Genomic DNA, 22,431 nt, shown 5'->3' with positions numbered 1-22,431 from the left:
TTACAGTTAGAGTCATGTTTATTTACAGCAGAATCCTGAACAGGGAGGGAGAGAAGGGCGGAGGGAGGGAGGGAGGTTAAAAGGAGACAAAGTGTTTTAGATCAAGCACTTCAGGATTCATATTTCACTACACAGTTCTTAATTTATTTTATTCACCAGTTTTCTATACAGAATCCATTCAGCCGAAATATCAACGCACCAACAGAGCTGGAGTCCTCTGCTGGAGGGGAGAAGAGGTGGGAAGTAAAATAAAAAAAAAAACTAAAGCACTAAAGAAAAAAACAAAAACTAAGGAGGGGTGAAAAGAAATCCATTTTCTATAAAAAAGAAACTTTGTCATTATCACCATCTGTTATTTATATATGTATATATACACACACACACATTTATGTATATATATGTATATAAATCTATATATTTTCTTTCCATGTCTATGAGGAGGTGAAGGGAGGGTTTGTGGTTCTATAGCGTCCGAGTTGAGAACTGCATTGAGCGGCAGGCCGGGCCGGGAGTCCCGACCTGACGGCATCCAGGTCCTAATATTCTGCCTGTGAGAGTCAGTCAGAGCTGACCAACCGCAGTCTTTCCGACCCAGTGGCCTTTGCGTCTCACTGACGCGCACGCTCATAGGTCCAGTGCCTCGTTTTGTCGGCCAGGAGAGACTCAAAACTGCAGGAGCCCTGTCAACACAGTCTGAGAAATGATACACTGTACACGTCACATGCACGGCCAGATACATTAGAAAAGTTTTTAAAAAAGAAAAGAAAAAGAACGGAAAAAAGCCAGCGCACTGCATCGTCCTTACTTCCGTGTGCTCTCTTGCACGTTTTCCTTCCAGTATACATTAGATATTAACTGACAAGCACCACAAAACAGTGGAAGGACCAAAAAAATAAAATAAAAGTAAGACTCTCTGGTACAAAAATGTTGAAAAAAAAAAAAAAAATCCTATGGGTTAGATTTCATTTCTAATTTTTATTTCCGATTTCTGAAGGGCACCACTGATTTTCCCTCTTTCCTATAGGTCCAAACAGACCTAATGATATCAGGCACACTCTCTCTCTCTCTCACACACACACACACACACACACGCACATATTTAACTGTCCACCCAGAAAAACATGTATCTGTAACTACATAAGAATCCAACCACAGTACGTCTTCATCACCCACTGACCCTCATCTCCAGTCAGAACTTTCACAATAGTCAGGTCTTCATCGAATGAGGTGAAACACTGACATTTACAAAGTTCAGATACGATGTGCTTCTGATTTGTCAAAACATATAAAAAATTGATCGGATAGAATCATGCTCAGACGTTTAAAGACTCGTATAAGCCGACATAAGATACGCTTAGTGTTTCCATGACCATAAATGTGGAAAATTTAGGATGTGCACAAAAGAAGCTCAGTACAAAAAAACCCAGCATGATGCATGGTGAGGTTTCACGATGAAAACATACTTAAAAATTAATTCAACATTCATTTATTTGGAAAAAAAAAAAAACTGTTTACATTTTCACCTGTCTGCAAAAAGACAGATAAAAAATAAAAATGACCCCTGTTGAGAAGAAGTTTTCAGTAAATCTTTACAAGATGAAACACAAACTGTTTCCATCGGACATGTCATGCGTTTATGACAGTTTGATCCAACACGCCCAGCTCACTGGAAACCTGACTATTGCCACCGTTTATGATTTCAAATTAAAACTGAGTAAAACAAACACTCATCTGTTTCGCTCACTCAGACACACACGCGCGCACACACACACTTTAACACTAGAGCAGGAAACTTTTTCATCAACCAGCCACTGATGAAGATTTTTTCTTTTGTGTTTTTCTTTCAAAAATCCATCAGCTTTGTTTCTATCGCACAAGCCAACAAACTTTAGAAAACAGTCTCCGAATGACGGAGGCTCGACTCGACACAACTGGCAGCCGAGACTTTACCAAAACTGGGCTGTCGTCAGTTTCCCACTCCACACGACATGCTCCCGATCACAAATACAAACTCATGATACTGCAAATACATGTGTACACATATATACAAATAGAAGCGGCCCCTCAAACACTGTGGGGCAGCTTAAGAATTTATAATGCATAATTTCTGTATATGCCAAGAATAAAACTTTACTAAATAAAATACATAGTTATCTGGTGGGGTGAGGAATGGGGACAGCAGATGAACAGAGAGGAGGAGGAGGAGGGTGGGGCTTGCAGTGTCTGAGGAGGGCGGTAGTGCCGGGGAGAAGCCATCGTTTGACGAGTGACGACGAGAACAGACGAAGAGAAGCGGGGGGGAAACGGGGAGACGGGGGAGACGGATGGAGGGGGAAGACTCTTCTCCTTCACTGTCGCTGCTCCCAAGCACTGTCCTGTGCCACTGCAACACTCTGCCTCTTCCCTGTTTGTTTAAATCGTTCCAGAATAATAATATTAATAATAATAATGACCACGACAATGCTAAAAAAATATATATAAACCCCAGCCATGTCTCACATCCGTAAGTCCACAAAAAGGGGGGAGAGGTCTGGCCCTCGAGTTCATCTGAGTCGGCGAAGAACAGACGCAGAGGAAATTTAAGATGCAGGGGAAGAAGGAGAGACGAGGCCTGTTGAATGGAGCGGGCCATGGGAAGGAGGTGGAGAATGAGACCGACTGTAGAAGAGGAAAAAGGGAAAGAGAGAGGGGAAGGGGGCAGAACAAAAACAGCACAGGCAGGATGTGCTATAATGAAGAGGAAATAAACAGAAAAGAGGAAGCGGAGATGAAACGGGGAGGATGTGGGGACCAGAGATGAGTCGTGTTGGGGCGTTGTGATCCACACACTGGTGTCCTTCTGAGGGTTTTCACAGAAGATTGGCGGAAAGCATGAACAAGTGATGACAACATGGCCTCACTGTGAGTGTACCCTCTCTCCTTCCATCTAATGGAGGGAAAGGATCCGCAGTCCTCCCCGCGCTGGTGGTTCATCCCAGGGTGCATCATACCTCCAGGAAGCGGGAGCTGCTGTTCTTGGTATGGAAGGGCTCGGACCACATGCGCCGCAAATCCCCCTGTGGACCACAAACACTGCTTCAAACACGAGTATCGAGTCTTCAATGTCTCTTTCTGCTTCAGAGGCAGAGAAATTGAAGTTTTCGGAAACATTGGTAAATCAGTCAGCTCTTCAGAAAACCCTCTGTTTGAAAACAACCACCTTAAAACTATGCTTAGGTGTTAGAGTGCATTTTAATTCAGAGCTTTAGGTCTTAATAGGTTAAAAGAAATAAACCTCAATAGGTTGAGCTACACGGTAGAAAGATCTGCGAGTGGAATAGTACCACAAAAACTCAACCACTCCATCTGGAGTATTTACACAAGCAGTTTGCAGATGTAAATGTATAAATCTTCCTTTAACTGATAATGTCCCATCCCATCAATGTACCTTCAGGTAGGCCATAGTGAGCAGAGGCAGCAGGGTGAAGGGCACCAGGTAAAGCAGAGCAGGCTGAGCAGCACGATGGATCCTGGAGGCCACAGTGGCAGTCAGCAGACCTGAGGACATTTACAGAGTCAAACATCAATTAACATTTTTTTTAAATATGAGACCCCGATTTTACCCGCTGAAAGATAATTTCTCTTCTACATTCATCCGTACATCAATCGCTTGCTTACCCACAAAGTATCCGATGAGAGTGCAGTGGAAATAGGAGACGCGCTGCATGCGTCCGGGCGCGTTACCAGGCCCCGGGACTTCCCCTGACGCTTGCTTCTTGTAGTTGTCATACCGCAGGACGAAACATAACAGCAGCCCCGGCATCACGATGTCTCCTATTCCCAGCATTGAGAAGTGACTTCCGGTGGAACTGCACGGATGGAAAGTAAAGAGCTTTAGAGAGGGGTGTAAATACTAGAAGGCAAAAGCAGCAGGATCACAGCAGCTGTACAACCCAAGTAACCCCAAATCCCAAGTGTATCATTAGTGCGTCATCACTTCCTTCTGAAACCAACCAAGACTTATCTCTGCACCAGACAGAAGGCGACAGTCACAATAGCTGTATCATGAGGTTATGAACTACATTTTTGAATGAAGGAAAAAATTACAGACAATTTGGGGATTCTTATGTTTTTACCACTGGCCAGGCACAAAATGTTTGGCCTCAGGGTGGCGCCAAAGAAAAGGCTGCTTAATGACAGACACTGGTTATCGACTGAATAGTGACCATTTTGTGACGGATCTACACTGTATCTACACGTCCTGTAAATAAAGATGTATGTGAACTGTAGACCCAGCTGTGCTGCTTTTCATCCGTCTTGCTATGTCCAAATAAAATAAAAACCAAATATATAAACTATTAAATATTTAAATTTAAGGAATGTTTGGTCTTAATCTACAATTTAAAATGTTTCCTCTAACGGACAACCAACCATAACAACCACCTGACAACATTAAAATGTTATAATGGATGAGTGTCTGGCGCATTTGAACAAGCATTTATTTTTTAGAGGTGCAAAAAGCTGCATGAACAGTAGAAAATAAGGATTCATTCATCATCACACACTTGCAGTGCTGTAGTGCTCGGCTTTCTCATTCACACCCATCTGTCACAGTCAGGGGAAATCAGACACTTCAGTGGCTCCTCAAAACACCATAGTTCTAAGTTTTTACCATGTAGGGCAGACAGACACCAGCATAACTTTCTGCCTTAGCTGTGCGTGTTCCTGCAGCCGTGACGGACATACAGTCACCCCGATGCACATGAGAGTAAACGGTGTATATGTTCAGTGGGCAATCACAATAACCAACCCTCAATAACAGATTAACTGATAGTGTTAATCAGTCAAAATTCCTATTATCAGTTAAAATAAAATGAATAAATAAATAAACAAAAATAACACAGCACCACTTCGTTCGCCTGGTTACTTCAGTCTTACCTGGGAAAGACGAGTTTGCCAGGTAGTGAGAGGCGGGGGACATCACGGCCCATCCCTGGCCCCAAGTGGAGCTTCCTGGACAGAACATCTATGGGGTTTTCAGCAGGTTGGGTGGCAACTTTGACCATCACATTACTATTAAAGATGTAGGCTGAGAAAAACACCTGCAACGAAATGTAAGAAGACAGTTTAGCCTCTAGTCATGTTGACAAATGCTCATCACAAATGATCCCTTTTGAGAGGCTGTGACAAATTAAATTTTCCCATCAATAGTTTCAACTCCAGATTATAAATGTAATGCTCACGTTTGTAATAAAAAGTCTAGCAGTGAAGTGGAACATTTCTGTGACATTAAAACTCATCTTTATTCCTTTCTGAGAAGCAGTAGAACGGCTAACAAACATATTCCATGACTGGAGGAGAAAATATATCTGAAGCTTCCGTGTACTGCTCTTGATCCCGTACTACGCTCAACTCAATCTGAATTATAAACCCTTTATTAGGCTCAGTGGTATAATGAAAATGTGGAAAATGCACTTAAATAAAGTCATAAAATCTTTCGTCACACACGACTGAAACAACCCTCGTAATAAAACGATCGTTCATGAGACACGTTCTTCTTGACTTCCAATGTAGTGACAATTCAACAGTGGCTAATAAATCACATCTGAATTCACAACAACCAGTGCAGAATTTCTCCAAAGGAAATATTTAAGTCCATCCTAGTGGTTTAAGAAGACAGACTGTCCTTTATAACAGCTCACCTTACTGTTAGTGAATATTACGGTTTTATTATGGTATACATTTGCTGTAATTCACACAGTGGTTTGCATGTTAGCTGTGACAAAGGTAAGGTTTGTGGATAGAAGAATTTCTTACCCAGAACACATCATAAATGAGCAGTCCTGACAGCAGCAGGCAAGACACCTTCAGACTGGGTAGCCGCACGAAGGCGATCATGGCGACACACAAGCCCATGGCTAAAGCTAAGGGGAGGAAAAAAAACACACATGACCATTAACACATACATTTGAGTGGAAATTGGGTGAAAGAGCAACATGGGAGCAGATTCCATCAAGTTTATTTAAGACACATTAATTACTGTGGATGTAGGACTAATTAATTAGTTTAATGTGATGAAAATACTCCATCCTTGTCCCACTCTACTTTCATGAGGCCTGAACTGATACAACGTGAGATGGTGTTGAGATTAAACATGTCAAGGTTTTCAAACACTGAATATTTGTGTCACTAAAATTACAGTAAGCTGTATTCTTGTAGTCACCCGAGTCAAATAAAAGCAGTGAAAACAACCACACACTCAGAGTTAAATGCCAGTTATGTTTTACAAAGCAGCTGACAAGCAGGAGTATATTCTCCCTGTGTTGGCACGTAGCTCACTGTAGCAAGAGCCTGAAAATGTCCGTACTGATGCAAACACCTCTCACTACTGTTCAGTGTGAACTAATCCCACCGCCCTACAGTTCAGACAAATGTGCCATGGGGATCAATGGTTAACAACGTCTAGCAGAACCATTTCCTGTGAACCTAGAAACAAATGTCTTGAGAGTCACGACAGAGCAACACACCATCCATGAGAAGCCAGTGTCCAGTCAGCACCCAGATGAGCACCAACAAAACAGAGAGGGAAAAGGACAGGAGCTCGGCCAGAGTGAAACGCCCACAGCAGCCGAACGAAATCCTGCATCAAGAAAGAAATAAAACATAAAGTATAAATCACAGAGGACTATTAGGAGAAACACAGCATTACCGGAAAACATTTACAGGCTGATATATTTGACCAATCAGCAGCATTTGTTTACTTTAGTTGCTTAGAACAACTAGAGAGAGAGAGAACTGAGATGTGTGTGTGTGTGTGGCGGTTGAGTAAGTGAGGACCACTGAAGATTCATTCATGCACTTCTGGTATATTAGCACCACCTTGTGGACTGTTGTGGGACAGACACTGATGTTTCTATAGCCTTAGTAAAGCAAGACTGATTGTTAACAGATAAATACATGGTTACATCTCAATTAATACATCTGTAATCTCATCTGGATTTTATCTCAATATGAGAATGACAAGATATGAAATGCATATTTCATTAAAATGCTAATTTTTGCCTATACAGCCATTTTAGGAGGGTCTCAAGATACACAAATAACAAACTACATATGTCAGAACATAGTTTTGGTTGAGAGGTTCAGTTATTACAGGGTCTGTAGAGCAGACAAAGGTTTAGTGAAACTCGATCAGAGGCTCTGAATGAGTAACCAGAGAGCAGCTGGTCATGCTGGCTATTGAGTAGGTGGGTTGCGCTGCTGGTAATTCCTCGTGCACTCGTTCACTCAGATCACAACATACATTTCTGACTTACACCATCTAAACCTTGCAGATATTTTCAGTTTTATTTTATAAAGATATAATGTACCTGCCTTTTACAGAGATGTTACTACTGTTGCAGCATTGACACTTATCTACTAATAGACAGAATCAACGAGCTTTCTGTGAATTTGTGAAAGACGTACAAACACACGGAGCAGTTTGTGCAACAACAAACTAAATTTTAAGACACAAATAATCGTCATGTTTTTCTTACTTGTTCTGCGGGGAGCAGGGTCTGGTCAGATACTGGCACATTGGCAACAAGAGGAATGCAAATGCAATTGTTGCAAGAACTGAGGAGAAGAAGAGAACACAGCAGTGAGACCAGAGGCCTTGCACACCTAGTCAGCTTGTTCCAGCCGTTTTCTGTCGGCTTAATGGGCCAGTTAATGGTCTTCACAGTTTCAATAATCAGCGCAGAGAAAAAGTCCTCCCCAGAGTGTAACTACAGTTAATTCTATAGCTGCGGCTTTCTTATGTTATGTTGACGAGCGGTACTTACCTGCAGTGCAGATGGTGAAGACCACCTGTACCGAGTCAAAGAAGAAGAACATAACTAGCAGAGACACGGAGGCTCCTATGGGCAGAAACAGGGCCTGTGTGGAGTCTATAGTCTGAATACCTGCGAAACAAAACAAAAACTGGGGTGAAAACACAACATACACAAATGCTATGACTTAAAAAATTTGGTTCCGTGTAGGAAGCTAATAAAGTGTGAGGTGTAAAATAAAATACAAGAAAACAAGTTGTCGCTGTTTTCAGGTCTTGGCAGTTACTAACACTCACTGTTGTTCGAGCTGCCATTATTAAAAGCACCCGCTATAGGGTTACCATCTTTATCCTTCTCCTGGTTCTCACAATCCATGTTTAATGACCTGCAGTTGGGGGGGACAGAGACAGAGGAGAGGGGAGAGAGCAGGAGAGTGTTTGGACACAAGCATCAGTAATCAAAACCCCCAAAAGTAAGTAGCCTGTTAACAGGAGGAAGAGGCTGTACAGCAACCACAACAACACAGCCTGCTTTTACAGTGAATGAATCAGAGACTCTGACTCCCAGTGGCTCTTAGTGCATATAAATATCTGTCAATGGAAGATGAGTCAATTTTGCTTTGGGGGAAATTGGATTCAAAGTATTTCAAAGATAAACAAAAAAAACACATCCTTCCTCTCCTTAAGTGTGCAAGTCTGTGAACTTAGACAGAACTGTGTCTCTAAAATGAGACAACTAAATTTAGTTGTTTTATTTTCTTGCAGACACAGTCCTGAAAACATTCAGGCATTTTATTTTATATAAAAGATGCTTTTAGTGGGAAAAATAACAAGTAATATCACGTCAGTCCTGGTTTAATGTAGGTTAGTGTATGTCACATTGTCATTGCTTACAGGTAGAGGAGTCATTGTTGATGTTATTAGTAACATCTGTTGTTTTTTATTATCATGGCCAGTCAGAAAGGCTTATGGCTCGGATAGTCGCATTTAGAGTGTGAAGTATTTATGAGAAAAAGAACCGTGACGGTTTCATATATTGAATTAACAAATGTAATATTTATTTATTGGTCAACACAAAACTAAAGTTCTCATCTATTGCCATTTTCTGTCTCTTCAGGGAAACAGAAGCATCAATGACATTTAGGGTCACATGCTTCATATGTCAGGACTATTTCTTTTAATTTTGGTTTAAGCAAAAAACAATCATATTTTGAGTTTTTTCCCCACTCAGGGTTTTTAAGCACAAATGGACAATGCATTTAAAACCATGTGGAGGGAAATGCACAAACTGGAAGAGCGTGTTGAAAATTGCTACTACAGCAATCAAAACTCCATTAGGTGCAGCCGTGTAGATGTTTTTCGGTGCACATAATGCACCAAAATCATTACCACCATTCACAGGGTTCACTTAGCCTGCAAGAGAGCTGAAGAGTGCAGCAACAACAACCCAGCAAACATGTCAACTTAGAAAAGAACTGAAACATCAAAACCAAATGGAAACGAAAACTGAACTGAAATGAGGCCACAAGGTCAACTTCATCTTAATGTGCATTGAATTATGGACAATAATTCTATTGCTCATTTAGCAAACATAATTTAGGTTATATATTACCCACACTGTAAGGGTATGAATTTTACTGGTTAAACATTTTCCTAATTCTAGTTGTTTTATGGTTCAGGTGCAACCTACACATCATTTCCTCCCATGTCACAAAAGAAGTTGTACCATCGACCTGCCATCAACCACCAGGATGATAAAATGTTTGCAGGAAAGTGTTTTTTATTCACATTATGATGTATGATCTGATTTAACCCAGAGAGCCAGGACCATATCTCTACTGCATGGTTAATAAACAACTTGTGGTATAAATTATTAGGGCTGAACAGAATGCTATAAAACATATGCAAAATATGCCAAAGGAAACTCCTTTTGCTTTAAATATTTGTGGGTGACTCTCACCGAAGCCCCAAAACTGAACTGTAGGACAATCCTAAACAAAGATATGACTTATAGGTTCATGTGAGAAACTAGACATGATCTAAGAGTCTATTTCCACTGTCCTCTAGACAGCTGAAGTGACCATGTATTGATGCTCACCTAAAGCTGCCATAGACGATGAGAAGGATGGAGATGAGGAAGGTGGACACCTGGCTGGAGTCAACTAGGGAGTACGCCCTGAAGAGGGAGAGAGAAATACAAATGTGAGAATCCATGCGCATAAAACTATTTAATAAAACAGTTAATACATATCACATTGTGTCTGATGTGAAGGAAAACATACACCCTTAACATACACAAACAATATTCACAAAAGAATATATTTTTCTTGGCCCGAACTGAAATCATTTACACACCACAAGTTGTACCAAAGCCAATGAGTTGACTTTTACAACAATGGTTTAATTTTTGACCATATTGTTTATTCATTATATGCTGAGGTCAGTAAAACACACAAAAGGTTTGAGCTCACACGTTCCACGATTTCCTGATACCTGTTAGAATGATCATATTTTCATTTTTCAATATGTAATGCATTTCTTAAAAAGCCTCTGATGTTTTTACACTCTTAAAGCAAACATTCAAAAATAAGTAAAGATCTTTCAAAACAGACATTAACTTATGTTATATTTCATTCATCAACCAAACAAAACACTTTAGTGCAAACATAGAATCTCGAAGCTTGACTGAAAAGGAGCAGAAAGAAGAATAATCTTATATAATCTGCCCACTTGAATCATAGAAGACTTCTACATGTCAAGGCCAGTAAACTCCATTCTTCCTCTCAGAGTTGTTTAACTGTGGTGAATTGAGCACGTATCCTTTGCTCTTGGAATAAAGGTGGTTTTTTTTCTACTGGATTCGGCTCTATAATCATTTCAGCTTAAGAGTGCACACCCATATACACACATACCAACCGTCAGACTGACATCAGAATACATCGCGGTTGCACAATTCTCAGGGTTTTTTTATACCACCATACTGTGGAAAATAACAAAAATGGAGACAAGTATGCAACTGTAATTTCAGTCAATCGCGTCAGACTCTGCACTGACAATCTCACACTGGTCGGGGGGCAATTTCATCACCATCACACACACACCCCAAAATGTATGTGCAGGGCAAATGTTGCAACAAGAATTAAGATGATACTCATATTGAACCATCTATCCATTAAATACAAAGCCAGTCTCTACTGTGCATTGGATGCTTAAAGGGAACTAGGTCAGTTGAGTTTTACTGTTTGATTATTGTCACAGTAGTATCGTTTATGATGTTGGGAAATCGAAAAATTCTTTCCAGTGATCGTCTATGAGAACATCTAATAGAACGTGAAAGTATATTGAATGCATGTTGTATCACAGCACGCGACATGAAACTGTCTCACAGAGCACATATTAACATATTCTGTTCCCCTGAGGTCGCTGGGCCTCGTAATTACACACAACAAAGCAGCAGAGGGTAAGAAGAGTGAAATGATTCGATAGCAAAAATAAGAATTGCAAATTTTGTTTGAGTTTCTAAAAAAGAACTGGTGGAAAACAGGTTATTGATTATGAAAATCAATCGGGCAAATGGAATCCATAGAGTCCCAGGCACATTGGAAACGGTCTACAATGAAGGGGGTCTCTGCTCACAGCAGCGGGAAGTTCAGGTTTCTTTGTTTCCTCCAAATTTTGAATAGGTCAATTGATTTAAATTTGGGTGCATATGACCAACTCATCGGATAATGAGCAGAGTAGATCTATATATGTGTACTTTCTCTCAATGAATATCTTTTATACATTTTTATTTTATTAACCTTGAAAAATGCTTTAACTACTTTCAGACACGCACTGAAGTCCAGACACTTTGTGGATCCTTTCCTGCCAGCCTTCCAGTAAAATGTGGAAATATTCAGAGGGTGTGTTGACGACGGACACCAAAAGGAGAAAAACACAAAGAATATAAATATCTCGGAATGAAAAAGAGGTTCCATACAAGTACAAGACACAGATGAAGATGTCTACGTTTGAGAGCTTTTGGTGAAAAGGGTCAGCGCTGATGTGCTGTAAACCAAAACACATGATATTTGTAGTAGAATTGATACGTTATTTCCTGCCTTCTGCATAACCAGACGCCAGCCCTCGTCTAAACGTTCCAGACATTGTCCTGTTTTTGTGAATGAGCCTAAAATCGAGTAGTCTCCTGTTGCATTCTTCATATATGAAAGACAATAACAGTCTTAACAGCTATAACCTCACCCATGTAACACGGCATCTGTAGCACAATTTAAGTTGAATTCTAGTCAGTAGCAAACTCAATCTTCACACATATTTGACAACTGTACACCCTTTGAGAACTCTCAAACTTTCTATCCATCTGTGCAAAGTGTTTTGTGGATCTCCACTGCAGCAGCCTTTTGACAAAGACTAGACTTGAGGCTCTGCGCCAAAGTATTTTCCACACAAAAGGAAACATTTTCCTTTTTATGTCGGAAAAATAGGCAAGAACATTTGTAAATGCTATTGTGATGTGCGAGACAGATGGATCTGCTAAAAGAGGATCCATATGTTTCAGTTTAATAATGATGGCATTTTCATTACGTTCTAGAAAAGACGAGCAGCACTGTCTTGATGAAGGATGAATATGACTTCACTCAACCTGCATCTTTTAAGTCTGCTAATCATCAAACAATTAATCTTCTAATTTCAACATTAAGTAAACACTCTGTTTTTTCACACAGATGTGTAAACACGCTGCTAGTTTGCACACTGATGCTGTGTGTCCCAGCACCAAATTGTTCCCATATCAATGATCTGGGGCCTTGACACAGCGCAGTCTCAGCATGCACCCTCATAATGCAGGCCTTCTTTCTGGGGCAGAGGACAAGGCCGGCATTGTGAAGTGCTGACTTCAGGTGAAAGGTGCAGATTTGACCCTAATCTTGACCCGTCTCTCTCCTGTCAAAGTCTCTGGTCATGGTTTAGGCATGGAAAAACAAAACCTATGAGCCCAACAATGTCATTATCACTGGTCTATTTAAAAAAGTAGAGTTTACTCAGAGACTGAGGTCAAATTCTGCAGGAAATAACTTAACTCCTCAACCCTCTGAACATTACTGGGGCAGGCCAAACATTTTAGGGTAAATTTAAAAACACAAACACAATAGGCTGTGTCTTTTGTTACTTAGCGCACATTTACCCTCCACCATCTTGCTGTCCTTAATCCATAATGCATGTAAAAATGAGCACTTGAACAAACACCAGTGTGATTAAAAAAAACAACCTAAAATGAAATGTATTTGATGTGTCCATGTCCCATCTGCTAACATGGAGGAGGCTGGGTTTTTAAGCTATACTGCAGCCAACCACCAGGGGGCGATTAAGCTTCACTTTTGAGAAGCAGCCATGTCGTAACCCTACACCGGTTCACACAAAGATGATACTGATGATTAATGATAATGATTTAAACTGATAAATTGGAATACAGTACATCAGTATCAATGAAAAAATGTTAAGCTTTTTTTTTTTAAATGTGAAATGTCAGTCAGCACAAAACAAATCCCAGGATACTAAATATTATAATATATTTACTATAATATATATCGTTTGTTTTATTACTTATATTTGAATCAAATTCGCTCAGCTACTACATACAGTCACTAAATGTGGCTGAATTTACTGCTCACTGTGGAGTCAAATACTGAGTTTTAATTATTCAGAGAACAGTAAATGAAAAGAAGAGGGTCACAGTGTTGGTGGGAGACAGTGACAGAGAGGAAGTATTCAAAAACAAGATGACAGATGCTCCCCACAGAGAAACCACATTAGCTTAGAGGAACATTAATCACGAGCTGACCAGCACCCACGCTCACTGGATAACACTAAACAGGATATTTGTTACAACAAACTCAAGACCTAAAAATAAAACCTCTTGAGTTGGAGTAATATTAGTCAAACTTTCCTTGATTTTTGCCGCCATTTCACTTCTAATTTAAAGCGGCTGTGGGTCATCTTTTCAAGAGGCAAGAACATCTCCCACTCTAGACACATCCAGCAACGCAATCCTGTCTCGGTTATTGTGAAGCAACATACAGAGAATATAAATGGGTTTCCTCTGCAACATACTGTATTATGCAGGCTTTGTTTCAGTTTGTGTTGGCAATGCCAGCAAAACTCGAGTGTAACAGGTGCAAGCCTCTTCTGTGAATTACATTGAGAAGAACAAGTTTGAATGTCTGGGTCAGCAACAATATATTTGGACAAGGAAAATTAGATAAACCTGGCTACAAAGCATGAACAGAAGACAATGAACAGTCATGGAATTGGCCTTATGAGAAAATGCACGGGTCAAATCATTAAGTTGGATATCTGCTCACAAGGTGCTAAAGTGTTATTTCACGTTGAGGCTCTGCAAGTGGAATCTGTGTTTTCCTGCTGCCATGCAGGGAATACTGTTTCAGCTGTGTGCTACTGAACTGCATTACTAGTTTTCTGACAGAGTCCTGACAGAGAAAACAGCTTTAAAGACTTTAAATCATTGTTCATTCTGGTAAACATGTGAAAAAGGAATTCACAGGTTCCAATGTGATGCTGGGGAAAAGGAAAAAAAGAAAACAAGAACCCCCTGTCTCGTTCATTCATTTAGTAGAATGACTCCAATGTGTCTTGGAGGGGAGGGGTAACATGTAGTTCAGTGTAGAAACAGGACACCAGGACAATGCTGCATCGTGTAGCTCTGCCCTGGCCTTGTTTGTCCAATACAGACCCTGACTTAATGACTGAAAAACACACTCAGCAGGCATCATCTTCACAGACATGTCAAATTACAATGGGGCCCTGTATACTTGGCCAAGACATAGGCTCTAATGAACATCCAACAATATAGCCGATGCAAATGTGACACCGTATTCAGGAAAGTGCTCCGTCTTTGTGAGTTATAACCTAAATGGGTTAAATGTCTTACACAGCAGTTTGGCTTCAAGCATTAAGAAAGCGATTAAGAAACTGACCTTGTTCCACACAGACACTAATGATGTCACTGCCTTGCTGTCAACACTACAAGCAGATAGACAGCTAGCCCCCCCCAGACCTAATTCATATTCTAGCATCGAACGGGTTCATCTGAATTCTGTGCACACAAGCCTGTAGAACATGGGTGAGATAGATGAATGGAACATTTAAAAACAAAATACAATCCCGGACTGTTGAAGGCTGGATGGCAGCCCAAAGTGCCATAAGACGTCCTTGTTCGCTGACAGACTAGGTTTTCAATAACACAATTCCAATACCGTCCTCCATCAAGTCAGTTGCATGCATGATTTGACCACTAAAGGCCAGGTCACCGGACCACAATGAAGACTTTCGCAAATGCTGCCCCTGTGAAGCAAGGGTATTTAAGACGAGGGTCCACTCATTTATCTGCCCGTGCATACTCAGAAGTGTGAATGCACTGAGCTACAACCTCCAGGAACAAATGCAGTTTGTGACCAGCTGTGACCTTTTTGCCTTCAGGAAAATATGTACACCTGCCCTGCATTGCTGCTCTGGTGCATGTTAACACTCTTCAGTGGGATTTTATTTCTATTGGATTGATCTGAGAGTTGATAAGGGATCAACTGGGAAACGGGCAGGAATGACAGAGAGCAAATGAGGTCTTGGGTTGGGTTTGTCCGTGATGTAGGCTGCATGCCTCAGCTAAGAGTCACAAGGATCGCCCGCAGCATAATGTCTACAGATCTTTTTTAGGGATAATGCAGGTCTCTACCAGCTGCTGGTAATACCCATCACCCAGTCCTAATCATGTTGGTTGAATAAGCTTCAAAATTTGAGATGAGCTGGTCTAGTGCGTTTCCTAATTAAAACTACTTAGTCCTTTACGTTCTAAAGAATCTAATCGTTAGTGCTGTTACTGTTCAGGACGCAGGCAACAGGTGTTTCAGTAATCCATCACGTTCAAACGGGTCAGTGTGTGCTTTAAGCTGAGATACTGAAATCTAATTCATGTCTATGAAATTTTAACATCTATAACAGAAGGCCTAAATCATTTACTGCTCATTACAAAGCCTCCTTAACTATAGATATTACAATTCATTGAGTCTGATTGTAAAAATGTGTAAAAGTCAACATTTTCAGCATTACCTACTTAGTAAGTTGAGTGAATGATTAGTTGATTGGTCCGTGTCTAGAAAGGCCAAGCTTGAATTAGATTGTAGTGTGGATAGTCTGAATAATAGGATTTTAGGATTAGATCTTAATAACCATGTTTCCTGAGGAGGTTTTTTTCGTAGATTCGTGAATAAAAAGGCTAAAGAAGAACTAAAGTTGTTATGGACCAGGAATCTCTAGGGTTTGTTAATGGAGGGATTGCAAAAAAGAAAAACTGTTGAAAAAAGCTATTGGCCCATGTTAGCTAATAAACATTGCTTTTATCCATAAGCCAGGGTAACTTTACCAAAAGTACAACATAATACACAACAACCACAGCGACACTTGTAAGAACCATGATTTCAAAAACATTTTTTAAAGTGAGCTGCAGTAAGGGATTCTGCCTAAAGAAGACATGGTGAAGACACTAAACTATAGCAACAGGCTCAGCGTTTGATTGTGAGGATTAAAAATGTCCTCTACCTTGCTGCAGTTAACCCACTTGAAAACTCAACATGGCAGACCGTGTTTTCAACTATATGATGCGTTTCCTTTTTTTTGTTTTTTACTCCAGGCCGAGGAGGGTGAGACGCACATTAAACAAATTCGGCTGGCTTGCTCATGAGGCCAGGTGACGCCTCTGTTTACCGATGTGTCACAAAGAGATTCTACCTGCTACTTTACTTCTGCTTAAAGCTTTCAACTCACATCTCATCAAAGCCAGTGTATACCGGCTGCACTGAAGTGGCTGCAACGGTTTGCATCATTAGAAATGAAACAGATGTAGCTACACTAAAATGGTTTTCAGTGTTGTAACTCTTTATACAAACAGACAGTCTTCACAGCAAAGGGACAAAAGATCACACTTATTGGTTTAAATTTCGTCCTTGTGATTGTAATTGTAATTTCCTCCTTGTGATTGTTTTGACACAGTTTAATTTTGTCATCTTATGTCACTCTGTAGTTTCATGTCTATAAGCATTTCTACATAATAAGAAACAAAGTCAGGTGTGTGACTGCTAGGACGATCTTGCACACAACACAAAAATAACACCTCATCATATTAACCTTTGATTGTTGACATGACTATCATTCTTACAGATTACTCTCCACATCACAAAACTCCTTCCTCACTCATCATATCGTAAATCTTACCCAGACACCTGCTCTGTGCAGGGCACTTGTCACATAATCACACTTGTTCAACCACCCCCGAAGATAACACAGATTGATCCATTTGGCACAATTTGTTGAAAATAAAAACAATGGCTGGGGCTAAATTTATGAATGAAAATTACAGACCAGAGGCCAATATTTGTCTTTATTTACACTGGGTCTCCAAGTGTTGGCAAAATGTAATGGGTTATGATTAAAGGAGTTGTTTATTTAATCTCACAATGAACAGATTAAAAGCTTTCACAAGATGGCACCAACAAGTGCTGCGAATAATCAGCGTCTATCAGACCAAAACACAGAGAGGTGACAGTGTTTGACAATTGCCTGGATGGAGAAGTAAGATGAAATAATATATGACAGCTGCATTAGTCAGCTCTTTCCTAAAATGTCTATATGACTGTACTCTTCATGGCTGTGTACACATCAGGAAGCACCAAATTCACAATCATACCATGTGAAAGGTTCTAACCACAAGCTCTAAAACATAGGAAATTAAACTAGACAAAACTACTTTCTACAGAAACCACAGAAGAGTACCAGTGTGACAGTGACATAAAGCCACTCACCAATTGTTAGGAACCGAACCAAGCTGCAAACCCACCTGCTGCAGTGAAGGCTGTTCAAACCAGCATTACACTACAACTTAACAATCTTCAATTAAGACATCTTCAGAACTATACAATAGCACATTGGTTACTAAAAAGGGTTGATTCAAATAAATTACATTAGCTAGTAAGCAGCAATTTATCCAGGCGTAAATATAAAGGCTTTAAAACGAATTGTCCACAACGGAACTTGCAAATGCTGCCGAGTACAGCATCGTAACCCAGGGTCTGTACACACAACCACACACTTTCATTACAGATCTTCAAAGGCTTGCTTTAGTGAAATGCCACCAATACTAGGATATATATCTGCCCATCTATGACTGTGGTTACTTAATTTAAGGGTTTTAGTTGTGTTTTCCTAATTTCAACATCAGCTTTGTTCTACAGCCCGCAAGTTATACACAGAAATAAAAGATATGTGAAAGAGTAACCCGTCATGTGCCAATGTTGTAAAACCGCAGATGACTATATGTTGAGAAACAATGTGAAAAACTGAGATATTTTTATGGTTACAGAGCAAAAATTTTTCCAGAGTGAAATGAACCAGCTTCGATTTAGTGTCAACTATATTGCTCATTATTCATCCGTGAGGGTCCTTGGTGACATTTAGGCTTTTTCCTGGCACAATAGATGGCCACTGTCCTTAATATTTTTTCTTCTTAGCTTGCACATTAACACAAACATATATACACTCAAGCCCCATTCAGGCAGAATTTATCTCTGATGGGGAGGTTGAGTGGTTTTAAAAAGGAAAACACTAATATATATAAAAATAAAGCAGCCAATTAATGAGTCAATTGAAAAATCACAACTGTTTTGATAATCCAAAGATCATTTTAGTTCGGTTTTTTTTTAGCAAAAAGTAGCTATTTCTGCTTTCTGAAATATGAGGATTCAAAGCTTTTCTTTCTCACGTGTGACACTCAATATCTCTGGATTTTGGTCAGACAAACTTGACATTTGAAGATGTCAAAAAAATCAAACACATTAATAATAACAGATGAGGTGATAATGACAATCCATCATTTGCCATCCCAATGTTAATATCAATGTGCTCCATACAATAGCGCACTTCACATTTAGCCTAGCTTAAAGCAAAGACTTGAGTCCAGGGGTCGTGTGTACAAGATGATCCTGAAGCTGCCAGACGGCGTATTTCTGTTGTTTGGCTCAGTTTGTGTATTGCTTGGCTTACCCCTTGTATTTCACACACTGTTCCACTTCGCATCTATTTCCGGACGAGAAACTATGTAGATGAACGTGTAATAAACAATTGGAATGCAATCAGATCAGTATGTCCATATTTCAAGTTTGCCTGACTCGCACTGAACACTGTGTCCCCTCGTTGTAAGAAATAAGTCCACGAGTTCCAAACTAACTTTCATATAGTTAAACCTAGAACGCCAGTTTAATGTTAAATCAGCTCTGACATAGGGTGTGAATATTGCATTGCAGAATGAACTTCAAATATAAAATAAATAAATCAAGACACCAATTAAATGAGGTGACGATTAATAGTTAATAAATGTGACCTGCTTGTGTTCATTATGGACATTAATAAACATGGGATTTATTAAGAGGTGCAATCCTACATTCAAGTGGAAAACTTTGGGGCTGGGGTTTTAATACTGGAATTTATTTACCTCAAATCAAAAATATATAAAGAGAGACGTACAAGGTCTACATTAGTGTGACCCTCTGCCAGTCAATGAATCTAATGTGGCCTTAGAGACATTGGTTTGCATTCATCATACACAAGAGGATGTTGGGCTAAAAACCATCATATTTAACAGGAACCCGTGTTACTGGGAGCAAACAGGTACAATTTAGCCTTCAGAAACGAGCAAGGCCTCGACGGAGTCAGGTCCTTTTCATTCATAGGGATAACGACATTCACCCATCACATCGTGTCTATGGCTTCTCCGCCACACAAATTAAAATGCAGCCACAACATTAACCCTGTGCTCCGGGAGCTGGTGTCTCGCAAATTCCGCCAAGAGGAACCGTAGCAGCCGGCGGTGTGTCACGATGCCAGGCTCACCCTGAAACTAGCATTTCTGGGACTGCGATGCCAGTTAGCTAGCTTACCTCTACGGCAGAACCTTTGTTATTGTGTGCAAGCGGCTCGTCGACGGCGGATGCTAGCCGTTTAAAATCAGCTAACGCTAATTTGCTGACACGGCCAAACATCCACTAATCTGCCCCGCACCATCACGCAACGCGGGGTTCACTGTGCAAAATTACCATTTTCATAAAAGCAAGTGAAGGAGCCAATTCACCAACTGACTCACCCCCCCAATGGGCTTTATCGGGGGGCAGCTAGCTCGTTAGCAACCGTTCACAATAGTGGAATCGAGCGCTGCCGTTAGCATTAGCATCAGCTGGTAAGGCTTGCTAGCCTGAACACCCAGCTGAGGTTAGCGAGTTAGCAACACCAGAGCTGCAGGGGGGGGGGGACAAATACACACCCGAGCAAACACATTGTCCCTCACACTGTGTTAAATACACCTAAATGCGTCCGTGTGAAGAGCCACGTGTTCTCGCTAATTGTCAGGGACACAACCCATTGTTTCTGTGACCCATATCGATCAAGCTTGGCATTAGCATCGGCTAGCGTTAGCTGAACGCGGCTAGTCGGGCAGCGCTGTGCCTGTGCGCACTCACCAGGATGAGTAGCCCTGCTCCGCCATATCGCCGAAAACAGTGGGCTCTGCGACGGTGGCTAACGCAGATTCAGGTCCCGGTGACAACCCGCTGGGACCTCGGCGAGCTGGTTCTGCTTCTCCTCCACAAATCCGACGTCCTTCAGCGGTTACTTTTAGGTGACAACATGATGACACATCCCGGCGGCAGCTAGTGATCACTAGCTGAATATCTTGCGAGTGAAACGGGGGATGATGGTTCGCTCTCGTTAGGTGGACAAGACAAAGCACCCCGAGAAAAAAAAAAAAAAAGGAGAAGAAGAAAGACACGCTGGTGTTATGTTCGTCGGTTTTCGCGGATGTCCTGCCGTCACCCCTGCCCGGGAAGGCTCCGTCTCTAACGATGCTACAGCCGCTGTGGATCCATACTCAGCGCGATGTGTCCGGGATGAATTCGGTTATTCCTCCGGTCTGCAGCCCTCGCTGTTATGGAAGACGCTCAGCTTTGTTTTCTATGGCGAGAGTCACGGGAGCGCGCAAAATCGCCCCTGCTGTAGAGGTTTACAAGTAGGACGTGCACTGAAATGTTTTTTTTTTTTGCGTGCACGGCTCGCGACGGTTGGCACCCTCCGCTCGTTATTGCATCGCAGCCAATCACACGCACATGCAACCAAACATCACGTCCATTATATGAGGTCGTCGGTGGTTGGAAGGGAGGAGGTTTAATTAATGTCTGCATCATGTGGTGCGATAGTGAAACCGATTGTGGATTTTAGTTTCTGATGATAATAAAAACAAACTTAACAACCCCTCGCTATTGAAGACAGGTTACAGAAATACAAGTTTGTGACTCATGAAACATTAATGGAATGATTTATAAAAAATAACAAAATGTATGAATATCTTATGCTTTGTGGTTGTTTTTTTGTTGTTGCAAAGACAGCGATGGATGTGCCCTGAAATCACTGGGCAATAAAACAATATCACTAATTACCTCAGAAGTGCATATACTTGTATACATATTGATAAATGCATCGTGTAAGCACAGTGAGGAGGTATAACACGTAATTGATCTAAAATGTGTTGCTGTTTAAAAAGAAACCAGGAGCAAAATCAGTCTTCAAACTTAACAGAAATAATAATGTGACATTTATCTGATAATTATCTGTATCGACTGAAATGAACATTTTTATAATCATCTCCTTTTCAGCCATATTTCCCACTCCTATGCTGCAGGGGCCTCTCAAAAATATGGTGTGCAGAGTGGTCTGTACATTGTGTTACGTCTGTAACAGGTTATTTCAGTCATAGTCTGCAATACACAAGACCATGAAGTAACACACTATTAAAACACTACGTGTGTTGCAATAAGCCAATCCATTTAAATCCACTGAAATTATTTAAGGCGTAGTTTTGTTTCTACACTTTTGATTATATGATTGCTGTAGGTATAAGGCAATTAAATGAATTTCGTGGTTAATTACAAACATGCTGGATCCATTGTTGGCCATCAGTCGCCTGCGTTTGGTAAAAAACTCAACTCCACAGCAGGCAGGATTTTGCAGATGATGTATTGAAAGCTAAATAAACGTTGCTAGGCCATCATTTATCAGGCAGAGCAGAGCTCTCGTTAGTCTTGTAATCGCAACTTGCACTGATTGCCAAACTTGCTAGAATGAGCGATGACACACTGTTTCTTGAGTCATGTTATTCACAGCAGACTTTCTGACATGTCACTGTAGAGAAACGTACAGGATGAGGGATGTCTGATGTCTAGGTCTGGATGTTGTACGTGCTGGTTCAGTAACACCTGAGCTATTCTTTCTGTGATATGTCAAAATGACTCCTGTGATACTAAGCGTTTTGGGACCTTTATGATCTTTGGATTTCTCAGTTTTCCCAGTTTGGGAGTCTTTACTTATGAGTCTCTCACAGGATGGTTGAGCATTTGAATCAGAGCTCTTGTAGCCATTCACTGCCCCGGAGCTGTGCTGGTGTTAATTTTACTTGATCTACATATACATGACAAACTTAAATGGATAGTTCACAGAAAAATGACAATTCACTCATTATCTACTCACCACTA

At 40.7% G+C, this 22,431-nt stretch overlaps 1 protein-coding gene across 5 annotated transcripts; it reads right to left on the bottom strand.

The window, feature by feature from the left end:
* Positions 1-21,020, bottom strand: sppl3 (signal peptide peptidase 3). 5 transcript variants are annotated; one of them, XR_004698884.2, is made up of 12 exons: positions 20,368-21,018; positions 9,891-9,968; positions 8,084-8,178; positions 7,806-7,925; positions 7,518-7,596; positions 6,507-6,625; positions 5,797-5,903; positions 4,918-5,081; positions 3,658-3,848; positions 3,428-3,537; positions 2,500-3,056; positions 1-2,404 (listed from the first exon to the last, which is right to left on the bottom strand). XR_004698884.2 is itself a non-coding variant. In XM_035184738.2 (11 exons), exons 1-11 carry the CDS (start codon positions 20,391-20,393, stop codon positions 2,985-2,987), a joined length of 1,155 nt encoding a protein of 384 aa, XP_035040629.1. In that variant the 5' UTR covers positions 20,394-21,020; the 3' UTR covers positions 1-2,984. The 5 variants fall into 5 exon arrangements, 4 of the variants coding, with proteins under 4 accessions (XP_035040629.1, XP_035040630.1, XP_035040627.1 ...); XM_035184738.2 differs by having other exon boundaries at positions 1-3,056; positions 8,090-8,178; positions 20,368-21,020; XM_035184739.2 differs by having other exon boundaries at positions 1-3,056; positions 6,507-6,619; positions 8,090-8,178; positions 20,368-21,019.
* Between the last annotated feature and the right edge of the window lie 1,411 nt (positions 21,021-22,431).

The sequence above is a fragment of the Hippoglossus stenolepis genome, chromosome 18 (genome assembly GCF_022539355.2).
Source record: "Hippoglossus stenolepis isolate QCI-W04-F060 chromosome 18, HSTE1.2, whole genome shotgun sequence".
Taxonomy (NCBI): Eukaryota; Metazoa; Chordata; class Actinopteri; order Pleuronectiformes; family Pleuronectidae; genus Hippoglossus; species Hippoglossus stenolepis.
Note: the sequence above shows the minus strand (reverse complement) of the source record. Positions and strands in the feature narration are given on the sequence as shown.